The 15398-nt window shown below is 44.2% G+C and overlaps 1 protein-coding gene across 4 annotated transcripts in view; it reads left to right on the plus strand.

Moving 5' to 3' along the window:
• The window catches only part of BEGAIN (brain enriched guanylate kinase associated), a 265638-nt gene extending 250610 nt beyond the window's left edge, over positions 1–15028 (plus strand). For 3 of the 4 annotated variants that reach the window (XM_072630224.1, XM_072630226.1, XM_072630227.1), the window contains 3 exons: positions 4614–4721; positions 8571–8654; positions 12764–15028. In XM_072630224.1, the coding sequence (XP_072486325.1) occupies positions 4614–4721; positions 8571–8654; positions 12764–14149 (1578 nt within the window). In that variant the 3' untranslated portion in view covers positions 14150–15028. The remainder of the gene's footprint in view (positions 1–4613; positions 4722–8570; positions 8655–12763) is intronic. The other variant, XM_072630225.1, reaches the window with a different exon arrangement.
• The last annotated feature ends 370 nt before the right edge of the window (positions 15029–15398 follow it).

The following is a 15398-nucleotide window of genomic DNA, read 5'->3' on the forward strand; positions in this document are numbered from 1 at the left end:
CTTTAGAGGAAATTACTATGGTAGAGTGGAAAAAATCAGAAGACCTGAATTTAAATCCTAGTTTGGCTTCTTCCCACATGTATCACCTTTGGAAGTGTATTAGCAACCACACTAGCACACAGGGTGGGGTGCTAGCACAGGTTCTGTGATCTGCTTTTCTTGTGGTTGTTGTGTTTGTCCTTCGTTGCCAAAGAAGACCATGCCATCAGAGAAATGATGACATGACTTGCACTTGACTTTATTTCAAGTGAGGGAGGTCACCAGCCTCACTTCTCCTCTAGAGCCATCTATCTGCTTTTCTAAAGGAAAGAGAGCTTCAAAGGGGTCAACAATCTTACTTTAATTACAAATAAGTAGAAAGAAGTGAGTCTAGAAAATACAAGCAGAGAAATTAGCTCAGAGATTCAACAGACAGGGCTCCAACTATCTGAACAAAGCAATACAACCACCTATGTACACCACCAGACTGGGAGAGCACCAACATTTGAGTAGTGGGGTGGGGCTCTTAACAAATGGCTACTCCCCCCCTTCCAGGGGATCAAAATGTCCTTCTCATGAGTAAGCCCCCAAAGCAAAATGCCAAGCTCCCAGAATATATAACAGACTCATCCCCTGATTGGCTCAGAGCCAGAAGGCACAAAACCTACATGGCTCAGCACAGCTGTGAGTTATCAGAGTCTGAAGGAGATTAATCCTTCAGATGTTCACAATTTAGCCTAAGCCTAGGAAACTGAACTCCAGAGGAAAAAAAAAAATCAACCAAAAAATCCCACATTGCTTATGCTTACAACAAGTTATTTTTAACTTCTTCTCTGGGCCTCGCCTTCCTTGTCTATAAAATGAGGAGATTGAATTGGATGATGTCTAAATCCCTCCAGGATCTAGGTTCTATGAACCTGATGAGTTGGGGTGGGGAAGAGATGGAGGAGGTTGGATTTTTTTTACTGAGCTTACACGACACCAGGATTCCATTTCCATAATAAGACAAAAACTCAGACTAGAAACGTCCTGGATCAATGCCTCTTAAGTGGTTTCTCCACTCTTCAGTGTGGTGTTGGGGGAAGGAACCCTGGACAAGAGTCAGTGGACCAGGGTTCAAGTGCAGGCTATGACAAAAACTTGCTGCATGAACATACACAGTTGAACTAAGCTCTTTGGTCCTCAGGCTCCTCTGTCAAGTGAGTGTCTAGTACCTTCCAGCTTTAAATTTTTTTGTGTTTTGTTTTTTGGGGTTTTTTGCATATAATTCCTGTGACAAGAAACTCAGCAGTCTGAAGAATAGAGAACTCTCTATTCAAATCAGAAAGGGCCCTCTGGCCAAAAGCTGATTATCAAATTATGTCTTTCAAGCTTTGAAAGAAATGTGTATATTTTATGCTCATAAATTCTCCAGCTCAGGCTGTGCAGACAGTAGCATTGCCTGTGGCTTTGGCATTTGGGAGAGGGTAAATTGCTGTAAACAAGATCTCTAATGCAAAGTTGCTGTGATAAGCCTTTAATTACTCTTCCCAATCATTGGCACACAGAATCTTAGAATTGGAAGTTATCTCAGAGACTGTTTGTCCAAACCATGCCTGAAAATGAATCTCTCCCTCAATATACCTGACTTGAACTTGAAGACCTCCAGTGAGAGAGGGAGCCAACTGCCTGCCAAGGCAGCCTGTTTCACCTTGAGGAAGATTTTCCTCCCTCAAACTTCCACCCAGGGTGCCCAGTTCTGCCCTTTGGGGCCAAGCAAAACGAGTCTTATCTGTCTTTTACATGATAAGTTTGAGTCCCTTCCTGAAGAGGAGGAAGCTGGCATGGAGGAGGGAATTACTAGTCCTCCAAGGAACACAAATAGAACCACAGAAGTGATAAGGTGAGAGTTCATCCAGTAAGGGTAAGAATAGGAATGACTAGGGATTTCTTGCTTAGAGGTACTGAGGTACCTATTTGTCAACCTGATAACAAGAGAGGCCTTGTTTTCCTAGATTATGTAGCTAAGACATTTAGCCAAGATGTAACAGACCTCCTCAGATTTGCCAGCATGACTAATTTCTTTGATTCATGTGGTCACATATGACCTGAATAGCCAGAAGGAACCCAGGAAATATTGCCAAAAATGATAAAGTCTTAGACAGGAAACTGAAGACCATAGGGCTACAGGTTGTTGTATTTTTTTTCCCCTCACTACTGCCCGTTAAAGGCAAGAGATCTTGGAACTTGGAACTCAAAAGTTTCTTAAAATGAATGCTAAAAATTACCTTTACATATAATTGGAGAAAAAAATAAAATGTTGGATTTTAAAAAAAAGGCAAGAGATCTAGAAAAGAAAAATGAATTCAGGCAATAAACAGCTGTCCAAGAAGATGGCACCTGAGAATAAGATTTGGATTTCTGGACCACAGATTAAAAACATCGGAATAGATGACAAATACACAAGAATGAAATCGTTCCAATGGTGATGGAAAATAAGAATTGTTTGAAGACTCTATAAAGACTGTAGGGGTGCCAGGACAGTGAGAATTACAGTATCTTAGCAAAAATAACTTTTTTAGAGAATGAATTCATGTTTCCAGCAGCAGGTGGAATTCCTTACAAAACTCCTACAAAATAGCCATACTCCTTGGAGAAGGATGATAATCTATTTGGTTTCCATGGAGTTCCCCACTCTCTGAGTAAAGCCAGTGCATAATTCATACAGTGCAAGTTCAATGAGAAGAGATTTATTTTCTGAGCCAGCTCCAAAGCAGGTTTACCTTGCCAGTGAATCTAAAGGATGGTTATGACTAAGGCTTGAAGAGACTGTGGGAGACTGAGGTAGAGAGGAACTAGCTTGAATGACCCTGAGAGCATCCCCAATTCTCTTTTTGGAGATGAGAGAAGGAACTGTTTGAGCACTCTGTGCTGCTGTATTCATTTATGGGCTTCTCTGAGATCTTAGCATCATAGGCATTTTTTTTTGTGAGTGAAATAAAAGCTACCCCATACTTGATATTCATATTGAATACTGAGCATATATGCTGGAATGGGGATCACATTTTGGGATACCTTAGTTGTGAGCCTTTGTTTGTAAGCGTTTTTTCAGAGACTTATTTAGAGTTTTATTTACTCTGGGCTATATAGGCAGAGACAAAGAAAGAGAAACTGAATCCATATGCGCCCAGGTTCTGTAAAGGGCCTTGAACCATGTACAATATGAGCAACGAGACATTAGTCTGGAGGTACAAGGAATGTCTAAAACAAAGTCAGATTGAGGTTTCTGATAAGAGAGATCTTATCTTTGATAAAAAGGAAGTTGGGCTTAAAAAAAATGCACTGAAGTCTGAGGGTTCTGCTATCTTGCTCGTTATTCTGTGTTGTGTAAGCTCAGTTTCTGGGAAGGCTGAGTTTTTTGATGGTTGCAGTGAGGGATGTCCTTTGGGAGAAGAAATGTCTACGACAGTTATGGCTCTGAGAACTGACAGACTTTACAAGTGGAAGGAGAAAAACCTATCTACTAAGGGTTTTTCTCAAGTCTAGTGCCAAAGTATGTGAGGTCTTTGCCTTTCCAAAAGAGGCATACCTTAAGCCTTTGAACTTTCAGCTAAAGGAAAGATGGCAGAACCCACTATTTCTATTATGGGGAAGAAGCAGTATCTCAGCTGTTGAGTCCAGCTGAAGCTAGAATCTGGAAATCATTTCCCCAGTAAAAATCTACATGACAGTATCCAGCAGTGACCACACACCGGCAGAGCAATGTCAAGCAGGGGCCTTAGGAGCCCAGCGGGAAACAATGCCCAGAAGAGAGCAGACTACGTGCCTACATCCAGCAGAGACTGCCTCCTGGCAGAGACCACTGGGGCACAAGCCCAGGCCAGCAGAACAAGGACACTGGCCCTATCATACCAAAGTCTCCACCCATGCACATTGGCCACATGTATGCTCTATCTGTGTGCGCTGGTTACATGTTTCCTAAGTGTGTGTTCCTCTATGTGTGTATGGCCTTCACATGTCTGTTTGTCCCACTGGTGGTATATGCATTTGAGGAAGATTATACTCCAGGTTCATGGAGGAAATGTTCTAGTATGATTTTTCTTATTATAATAGTATATTAAATTCCCTCTATCAAAAGAGATGAGCAACTGTTCTGGAACTTCTAATCTTATGGTTTCCTAAGGGTAGTTGGGGGGGGGAGGGGATCACCTAGTCAGTATGTGTTGAACCCAGGTAGCCTTGACTAAACTGGCCTCCTATCCACTGGGTCAATTGCTTTTCAGAACTTACATGTACACCTGCAAGATTTCATCTTTTACCCTTAATTAGTTCTGACTTGGCCATAACTTTTTGGAACCTTATTGTTTCATCTAACAATATGTGATTCATTCCTCCCTGTTTTTTGTAATATGTGAATTTGCTTATCTGTTTCTATACCATTCTGCATTTCACCTGGGGACTGAGCCATGTGACCTCCCAAGGTTCCCTCAACCTCTTGGAAAGCAGGTTCTTGGAATCTTTCCCACCTAAGCAATGAGGCCCTGGGCACAAATGGCACTTTTCTCCCATGGTTCTTCCCAGACAAGAGGGAGCTCTCAGTAGCAGCCCGTCTCCTGGAGCAACCTCACTGACCACTGCTCACTTTCTATACCCAGGGTCAACACTATGAAGAGGAGAAAAGGGCCCTGAGCCATGAGATTGTAGCCCTTAACAACCACCTCCTAGAAGCCAAGGTGACAATAGATAAGTTGTCAGAGGACAATGTAAGTATTGATTTGGAAATCCTTACCCTGGTACCCATGATAACTGTGGAGAATTCTATTCATTGTATTTACTCCTCCCACATGCAGACACCTTTTTATGGTTGGTTAGCTAAATCTGCCCAGTCCTTGCAAGCTGAGGAAATTGAGGGAAGGGAACTCAAGATTTTGGCTGTGGGAGGAACATTGAGGAAATTCTTATTTGGTAAAGGTCTGTGGCCACTCATGGGACATGATAGGGCTGACTAATCACAGGACAATTCCAAGGGCACATCTAGAAAATGGCAGAAAATGTTCTCATTACAGCTATTCTAGTTTTGGGGGAGGTTGTCCTGAACCTGACCCCAAAGTGAGGGAAGGGAAAAAAAAGTTTCAAGTTCAGAGGAAAAAATATTTATTGAGATAGGATGTTTTTTCTAATTGCAAAGTGATCGCCCCATCTCAGCCTTCCACCCTCTCAAAATGACCGTCTTTGCCATAAATCAGAGCTGGCCTTGCCCATGGGTAAAATGGACAGTTAAGTATCTACAGAGTGATACTTAAGGACACCAACAATGTCCTGATAGTCAAGAGAATCTCTCCTTACCTGCTAGCAGGTGGCCCAAGAGCCACCATTAAGTTATCATCCTTTTGACTGAAGTCTTGGACCCTTGTTAAAGGAAGCTCCATGTTGTATTCTTAGGATCTGAAGGTAATTCATGGAATGTTGGAACTGGAAGGGACTTTAGAGTTCAACATTTTAGTTTTACAGGAAGGAATCGAGGTCGAAGGGGGTAAACAACATTGAACCTAGGTCCTCTGGATCCAGACTCAATGTTCTTTTCACCATATCACAATATCTTCAGAGAACCTATTGTAATCTCTTTTCAGGTTTTGATATTCGAGTGTACATGAAGGATCTAGGAGTAGACTGGGACTGAAGTGGGGGTGGAAATAATAGTGGGCAAAGAGATCAAGTTTCACCAGCTACATGGGGGAAAGGGAAAAAGAGAAAGGGATATGGGGTGGGTAAAGTGGCCTCTAGACACCAATGTGGCTGCTTGCCTGTGTTGCCAAGGAATAGTGCTACGTGATGGATACCCTTATTGTCCAAGGGTGAAATCTGGCATACCAAGTCCAGTGCCCTCTAGACTATGTTGGGACCATCAAGCCTTGAAATAAGGAATGAGCTTTGGATGGAGTTCGTTTCCATGAGCCATCACCTGGGGTGGCTCTCCATCCAAGTCTATCAAACAGCTATGTGAGAGTAACAGCCAAAACTATGTGCACATGCAACAGAGATTTTAAAAATCTATCTATAAATTTAATAGTTTGTGTTCCTACTGTTTGCATCTGTTTTCCTATTACCCAGAAGGCTGATAGTAACATATAGATTTGCCAGCTTAGATCTGGGTGACATTAAAGTCAGTTTTTCCCCTGTTCATTTTCTCCCCAATATTCCCATCTGTCACTTTTATATAAAAATAGAAAAAAATAATAGCTTATATATTTCTATAGTACTTCCTGATATAAAGAATGGTTTACCCACAACAGATCTGTCAGGCACAGGTCTAGCAGTTTGTCTAAGTATTATTTCATACATTTTATAGAGGAGGAAATAGAGATTCAGAGAGGTATTGGCTTACCCAAAACTATTTACGGTAAGTAAATATCATTGTCAGGACTTGAATCCATGGCCCTCTGAATCAAAGTTCAAATTCAACGTCCTTCCCCCTGCACCACTATCTCTGAGGATATGACTTCCTTGGCATAGTAGGAGATATGAATAAGGTGTGACCCTTCAGCCCAATGATGACACTCCTAAGCCCTGCTGACAGCAGGAGAGGTCACCTCTTAGAGAAACACAGGCACATCTGGCTCTTTTCCCTTCCCATGTTGCTTCTGCCAAGCATATTCCTCAAGTTATTTTTAGAAAGAACCCAGAATGATTTGGAAATACGCAGATTCTCTATCTCACCTCCCCCCAGAACCAAGGAGAGAAAGCATCTCATTCTTGGGAATCCACTAACTAGGTGAAACAGAAAGCACCCTGCTATACACAGGAGGGTCTGCTATCCCAGGTTCTTTGATCTGCTTTTCTAAAAGCAACTTTTGAGTGGTCAACAATCATTTTAATCGAGCACATGTATCGTTCACTTAGTTCAAGGGGAAAAGTCAGTGCCCTGAATTTCAGAGAAAATACAGAGAAATCAAAATCAACAAACATGGCTTCCATTTGTCTAACATAAGCAATACATATGTCATAGAGCAGCAGATAGATCCAACTGTCTGACCATTACATACATACATAGTTAACAGAGAGGGGAGCACCAACATCTGGGTTTTCAAAGCCAAGGGACTCCTTAGTGGCTTTCCAGAGTCTCATCTGGCCAAACAAATACTTCCAAAGAGTAAGCTTCAAAGTAAAACTACACCTGCATCTTTATACACTTTTTAGAGTCAGAGGGCATCACAACCCTTGAGAACCAGTGTCTCATTAACAAACAGTGTGGCCCTTCCTACAAATCTTACAACCCTTAAGAACTAGTGCCTCATTAACAAAAGGTGTGGGCAAATCTTTCCAGGCCCATTAATGGGTGGGGAAGATCTTCTCATTAAGGAGCAAAATTACATTAACAATAAGAAAAAATGCATCATCAAAACACTAAGTTTGTGTGGTATAGGGATGTTATCGAGAAGAATTTTGCTCAGAAATCAGGCTGGAGAGAGAACCTGTGAGGTCAATTCCAAACTGGCAATTTTATGAATCTGAGATCTGAAGATTTGGGAAGAGGAAATGATGCTTCTATTGTCCATGACAAGGTCTTTAAAAGCAAACGATCTAGACCTCCATTATCCAGGCTTGAGCAGAAGAGGGGCCTGGGACAGACCCTGTCAGCCTGAGCTAGAAGGTCATGGGTACCCAAGGAGAGATGAGTGCTACAGAGGGAGTTACAGTGAGGTGCCCCAAGCCCAGGGACACCAGAAAGGTGCATATCTCAGCCTACAAAGGATTCCAGGAGACATACCTAACTGTCCCTTGGTCAGCTTGCTGGAATGGCCTGCTTCAGCTGTCTCCTCTATTCCCCCACACACTTCTTTGTCTTCCTCCTGCTGTTTCTCCTAGGTTCCCCTATATCTTTGATGTGCTCTCATTGCCTTGCAGTGGCTCTCCCGGGTCTCTTGGCCTTTGCCTTATTTGACTATCCTTTGGGAACATTGAGGTACAATGAGAAAATGAACTGAAATTGGCATCAGAAGACCTGGGTTCCAATCCCAGTTTTTGTCCTCTCTCGTTGTACAGCCTTGGGTATTTCCCTTCCCTCAGACTCACTTTCCTTATCTATAAAATGAGACTGGATCACATGACCTTTGAGATCCCTTGTAGTTCTAAATCATATGAGATAATAATTCCTCCTGAATCCTTTTCAGAACACTTAAGTTTAGAGTTCAAAGGGATTTTAGAACATAAACTGTTCAGGGTTCTTAAAAGTTCAAAGGGTCTTTAGAATATAAAATGTTAAAACTCAAAGGAGACACATTGGCTAGCACATCTCTTTCACGGACAAAATTAATAAAGACATGGAAGGGAAACGACTTGCCCAAGGACTCACATATTTAGTAGAAAATAAAAGGAGTTGTATCTTTTTCTGTGTTGAAACCTTCCAATTATTAATCATATTACTTTCTTTAAAAATATATATTTTTTTATACTGCAAAGAATTCCCCTGTGCTCTGGGGGAGCCAGGTTCCAGTGCTGAGCCTGAGAGCAGAGGAAATCCACCATGGGCTGTTCCTTTGCTCTCATTGGTCACTGCCAAAGTGGGCCGTCTTGAGCCCCATGTGCCAATCAGCCTTCTCTTGTTTTTTTAGGAGCTCTATAGGAAGGACTGCAATCTAGCGGCTCAGCTGCTTCAGTGCAGCAAGACCTACGACAGGTCCCACACGGTGTCGGAGGTAACGTGACCAACCTTTGTGCCTTTGCCTGGGCTGTGGGCACTGTGTGATACCTCCCTGGGCTCTGAGGTATCAGAGCCAGACCTGGCATCTGGTGGGGATGAGGGGAGGGGGTAGGAGAGGGGAGTTTAGATAGAGCAGGCTGCCATGGAGGGAGTGTGGTAGGGGGCTAAGGGCAGAGAACCTGGTGGGGGGAAAACTTTGAAGGTCCTGATTCATCCTAAAGAAGGGGAAAACTGTGGAAGTCAAGCCCCAGGTAAAATTCCAGGTCTCTTAAAAGACTTTTATTGGCTAAAAGGGGGCTGAAACTTCTTGCGAAATCATTCTTCTACCTGAGAGTATTAAATTCCTAATCCATCTGTCCTCAGATAACCTGGACTAGGGCAGACAGACCCTGAAATAGTCACCATTTGTTTTTCTTATTTATAAGTATTATAATATTATTAGAATCATTATTAATGGTCTAGGACAGATGTATCAAACAGCGGGCTAAATGTGGCCAGAATCAGATTACAATTTTATTGGGAAATGTTTAACAAAATAAATAAAATACAACATAGATAATTTTCATTTATAATTTTCTAAGTTGTTTCTAAGTAACCTGCAGGGACCATTTCTATTTGAGTTTGGTGCTGGTCTAGGAGGGAACAGACAATCAAATAGCCACAGTAATTAAAGTCCTCCTCAGATGCCTCAGTCTGTGCTGTGGAAGTGTTCTTGAGCCCCTGAAGGCTAGAACTAGTGAGCTCTAATCAGTCCTGCCAGGCTGAAAAGACTTCCACGATGTCTTTAGTGACACAGGATGTATCTGTTGTCCAAGGATGGGGTCATAAGTAGTAGAATCAGGATCTGAACCCATGTTTTCTGACTTCAGAGTCAGGGCTTTACTACTTTCTATACCAAGCTGTTGTCAAACCAGTTTTTGGTTTGATCCTATTAGAAATGGGATTGATTATTTTAGGTCTTGAACCCTCTAGTCAAGGAAAATGGCACCCAAGTAATTTACCTTGGATTGAGCTAGACCTAAAGAAGGGGGCTTCTCTGGAATAGCCTGGTACCTCCTCTACAAGAAGTCCTGGGCCTTCCTCCCCTCACATTGCTTCTTCCTTCAGCCTTTGATATTAAGTATGTGTAAGTGTGGGGCTTGATTCATAAAAATTAGGAAGTCTCTTTGACTAAAGTGGGATTGTCCTGTTCAATGGCCTCTCCCTCCCCACTTACCTCTTAATGCACTCACCTTCTAGGAAACTCTCCCACACATTCCTTACCTCACACCCCAGTCCCTCTCCTTCCCATCTTAGACTTGTCATCTCATCTCCCTCCTACCAGTCTACTATATCAGTGCTATCCCCCTCCTCTCCCATCCCTTCCCCTATTATCTCCTACTGCCCACTCCTACTCTCCTACTAACCTATTAGTCCAAACAAACCCCTACAGCAGTGATTCTCCACTTTAGGGAATGTCATAATCAAATTTCTGAGAGATAACAAACAAGTCAACGTCAATGAAATATCTAGCATGTGTACCAATGGAAGATCTACCATTGTGCTAAATGCTGAGGGCATGAAGTCAGAGAAAGAGTATATATGGATATTTGTGTATGCTCATCCTTCGTTGCCAAAGAAGACCATGCCATCAAAGAAATATTGACATGACTTGCACTTGACTTTGTTTTGAGTGAGGGAGGGCTAATATGTATATATACACACATAGTGAGTGTGCATATGTGCATGGGTATATTTTTATATATGCAGATGTATGTACACATATAATGTGCATGTGTGTATATGCATGCGTATATATATGTATATATATATATATATACTCACATTAATACTTCAAGAGTTTATTTTTTGTCCTGTCCTTCACCATCCATTCTTTGCGGACACACATCACAACCTTCCCCCATGCCTTAATAAATGATTTAGTAGACTGGTATAATCAACATAATTTATCACCCCTTTTTAAATTTTTCATCATTGTTTTTCTTGTCATCATCATCATTAAAGGGACATCAGGACCCAGTAGATGGAGGACAGACCTCAAAGCCAGGAAGACCTGAGTTCAGATCCTGAGGGCTCTGTGACTTTAAGGAAATCTCTTAACCTCTCAGTACAGCAGGTCACTCTCTTAAGATCATATAACTTGCAGAAAAGGTACTAACCTGCCCTGGTAAAGGGAATTTCTTCACCTGAGAGTTCCCTGTACCAGTGATATCACATGTCCCTTCTCTGGTCCTCATCACTGGAAGAGTAGTCAACATTTTTTTTTTTTATGACCAAGACAATTTTTTTAACCATCAGCTATAAAAAGGCCTATTCACTGAATGAGCATTACCTCACTTTAAGTGAGTACCTGAAAAGGCTTTAGCCTAAAAGACCAAGGTCTCCCATTGCATCCTGGGCCATCTCTAGTCATCCTGAGGAATATCTGGTCACTGAATCCAGATAGCTCAGGAGAAGTGAGGCTAGTGACCTGCACAACCCTCCCTCACTCAAAACAGAGTCAAGTGCAAATCATGTCATAATGTTTCTGATGTCATGGTCCTCTTCAAAGATGAAGAAACAACAATAAGGGATTAGATAGATTGCAATCTATGTCAGTGAAAGGGAAGTTACAAATCCTTGAAGCATTAAAAAACAATAGCTCACAGCTTCTCTTACCACTTTCAGCTTTACAAAGTACTTTCTTCATAACAGCCCAGTGGGGGCAGGGTGATGCCCATTTTGCAAATAATGAGCCTGAGGTTCACAGAAGATTTATCCAGGGTCCCCCAGCTAGTACACAGCAGAGCCTGGATTCAAACCCCAGTGTCATGACCACAACCCTCCTGTTCTTTCTGATACAATCAAGCTGTTCGGGATATCTGGGAAGGAGCACACGAGAACACTGACAAATAGATCAAACAGTAGTGTGATAGCTGCACTGTGCCTACCCCAAATTTCATACATGCACATGCACGCACGCACATACACATGCATGCACACACACACACATGCACGCACGCGTACACACACACACACACACACACACATACACACACACACACACACACACCCCTGGGGTGTTGCAGGCACAATTCTCTTGATTTTGCCCTTGGTGGTGAGGCTGTCAGCCTCTTTTCACTTGCCTTTTTTCTTCAATCTTTGTTGCATCTGTAGCTGCTGTGTCTAATATTGCTGTCAGCAGAGCCCGCCCCTGGCTGTGGTGTCAGCAATATTCCCTGCCTTATTTCAGGTGGAAGTGATAGTGGGAGGGGAATAGGGGGAGTAGGGATGGGATGAGAGTTGGGCCTACAGGCTGCCTGAGAGTTGGGGGATGGGGTGTGTCCAGGAAAGGGCTGGGGGCAGTGAGCAGAGGAGAATCTTAAAGGGAGCAGTATTTCAAAAGGCAAACACCCTTCCTTGCCAAAGTCTTCTGGTCTGAAATCCCACTAAGATGCCCCAGCTATATTGGGACAGAGGAAAAATAGGGAAGGTGAATGAATGAATACGAAACACTTATTAAGTACCTAGATGACGTGCACTAAGCCAGGCACAGCAGACAGACTAGTTTTTGTACATTAATAGAAGTCAGAGTTAGAAAAGACCTTAAGAGTCATAGAAAATGTGCCAGTAATGGAAGGGGGTTTTGAGATCATCTAGTTCCCCAACACTGTCATTTTAAAGATGGCGAAACTAAGACCTGGAGAAGGGAAGAAAGGTCTCCCAGCCAGTCCCTGGCAGAGCCCAGGTCTCCCAATTCCTGACATTTAGGTTCCTGCCTAAAAACTCTAATAGCATTCTGGTTTTTTGTTTTATTTTTTAATATTTCCATGCTATTGGTGAAGGTTGGACTTCTCTGTTGGTAGTGAGATGAAAGGGAGACAAAGAGGGAGAAAGGAAATTATTCTTGAAATCTGGGTCTAGTTCCAGAGCACCCCAGAAATATCCAAAGGCTTTGTGTTTTAGATGGTGTTCCCCACGATCCTCACCATGCCCCCATACTGTTTTCTTAGCACTACCTGGCAGTTTGTATCATGGCCATGTTGCCTGTTTGGAGGCTGAGACTGACTTTGACCCTTGTCTTTTTCTTCTCTCCCCTCCCTCCTTCCCCTCCCTGTGTTCCAGCTGCCATCTGACTTTCAGGAGCGAGTCAGCCTCCATATGGAGAAACATGGCTGCGGCCTGCCAGCCCCCCTTTGCCACCCGTCCTTTGCTGACAACATCCCCACATGCGTCATTTCCCAGGTCCTGGACAAGCCTGACCCTAGCAGCCTGTCCTCCCACCTGTCCAATGCCTCTGCCAGGGACCTGGCCTTCCGGGAGGCAGCTGAGAAAGCCAGCCCTCGGACCCAGTTCAAGTCAGATATCTACTGCAGTGACACAGCCCTCTACTGCCCTGAGGAACGCCGGAGAGACCGCCGGCCGAGCATGGACATGCAGGTGAAGGATGTGGGCTTTCTTCGGTCCCAGCACTCCACTGACAGTACAGCCGAGGAAGACGGTTTCCACTCTAGCTTCTCCCATGAGGCCTTCCCTGAGTATGTGGCCTCCCTGCCCACCTCCAGCTCCTATTCCAGCTTCAGCGTAACCTCAGAGGAAAAGGAACATGCCCAGGCCAGCACGCTGACGGCTTCTCAACAGGCAATCTATCTGAATAGCCGGGATGAGATCTTCAACCGACAGGCGACTGCGGCCTATGAGCGGCCCTGCAGCCCTTGCTTTGCCACTGTCCAGGCCCCACAGCATGTGGAGCTAGGCCCCGAGGGTCAGGCCACACCCCCATTTGTCAGGACGCTGTCCCCATACGCTGGGGATCCCTTCCGCTTCCCTGCCACATTGGAGGCTCAGCAGGCCCTGGTGGCCCAGAAGCTTCGCAGTGAAAGCCGTGGTGCCCACCGCTCAGACGAGGAGCTGCCAGGCCGGTGGCGGCCTCTGACTGTTGAGGACATTGGTGCCTACTCCTATCCTGAGGCTGGCCGCATCTCCCCCCACAACTTCCCTGAGCAGTACTTCACTGGCAGCCCCGGCAAGAAGTCAGATAGCCGGGCCAGCCCCATCTACCCGACCTACAAGGCAGACAGTTTCTCAGAGGGAGATGACCTCTCCCAGGGCCAGCTGGTAGACTCCTGCTTCCTTCCTGAGGACAGCAACATGAATCTGAACATAAGCCCTGGCCGCCCACCAGACCAACTGCCTGCCTACGCACCCAGTGAGGCTGGTAGCGAGAGGCTCACGGTTCAGATGTGTGGGGATGGCAGGGTAAGCCCTGTCCCCGAGGGAAGTCCCAGACTGGGGGGCAGCTATGCCAATGTGAGCCCTGCTAGCTCAGCTGGTTCCCTGGAGCCAAGTTCCATGGAAGCATCCCCAGAAATCCACCTGTCTTCCAAGGAGCCAGGCCTCCACCCATCCATCCACAGCAAACAGCAACAGTTCCAACGGACTCCGAGTACCGGCCTGAGCCGGAAGGACAGTCTGACCAAAGCACAGTTCTATGGGACCCTTCTCAACTGAGCCTCCCCCAGAATGCAATAAGGATCACTTATGAAATGCTTCGGCCACCAATCCCAGAGTCCAACGCGAGAGAGAGAGAGAGAGAGAGAGAGAGAGAGAGAGAGAGAGAGAGAATGAGAGAAAGAGAGAGAGAAAAGGAGAAAACATTTTCTCCTCTTCCCTACCCCCACCCATAAAAGTTAAAAGATAAAAAGTTTGCAGCACCAAGAGCATTTTTTTTCACACAAACATCTTTTCCACCTATGAGATGAACCCCCTTTTATAGATCTAAACTATTTTTATAAAGAAAAGTGGTATTTATTAATACACAACCTCCAGCTCTCAGGACTGTGAGCTGTCTTTTCCCTTTGAGTGCATTTTCAAACAAAAATCTCCTTTATTTTTCTGCATGAGGGCCACTTGTGCCTACCTCTTGGAGGGAAAGGATGGAGCCACTGCGGTAGAGAAAAACACACACACACACACACACACACACACACACACACACAAAACAAGATAGAAATTTCCACAAACCACAGAACAAAGCAATCCCAGGAACTGTCCTGAGTAAAACTTGAAAGGGAAGGGAATTGAAAAGGGACAGGGCAGGGGGGAGGGGAGAGTCTATTTTTAAAAGTATAAAAGAGACAAGCCCCAAGGTCTTTCATAATATTCTATTTCTGAGTAAAACCTGACTGCGCAAAGCGAGGCAGGTATTTTGTTCTCCCAGCACATCATGTTTCTGCTTTCCTACTCTCGGTTGTCTACTACCTCAAACATAATTGAGGCATTTCTTTGTCACCTATTTTCTGTAGGCTTGCGTTTATATTGTCCATGATGCATGCAGTGTCCCAATTAGTACTGTATTTTGCATTACTTAATAAAAGAAACTGGTGGAAATAGTTTGAGATGTCTGGTTTTTGACCTCATGAAAGCTCCTCTCAGGGAAATGAGATTATTAGCATTGGCCTAGCCAACTTTTTTCCCTCAGAAACAGCAATAAGGGAGAGAGTAGGAAGAGAGATACCACCGTGTGGGATGGGGTGGGCAGGAAAGAGCTGCTTCCCACTGAATGCAGAGAGAAAACTGAGCCCAAAGACAGGATGGGGTAGAGATTCTGAACACAGATGGGGTGCAGGGGGTGAAGACTCATTCATTTTACAGATGCTTATTAAGCATCTACTGTGTGCAGCTAGGTGGCCCAGAGGATAGAGTGCTGGTCCTGAAGTCAGGAAGAATCATCTTTCTGAGTTCAAATTAGGCCTTAGAC

This window comes from Notamacropus eugenii, chromosome 1 (assembly GCF_028372415.1).
Source record: "Notamacropus eugenii isolate mMacEug1 chromosome 1, mMacEug1.pri_v2, whole genome shotgun sequence".
NCBI lineage: Eukaryota > Metazoa > Chordata > Mammalia > Diprotodontia > Macropodidae > Notamacropus > Notamacropus eugenii.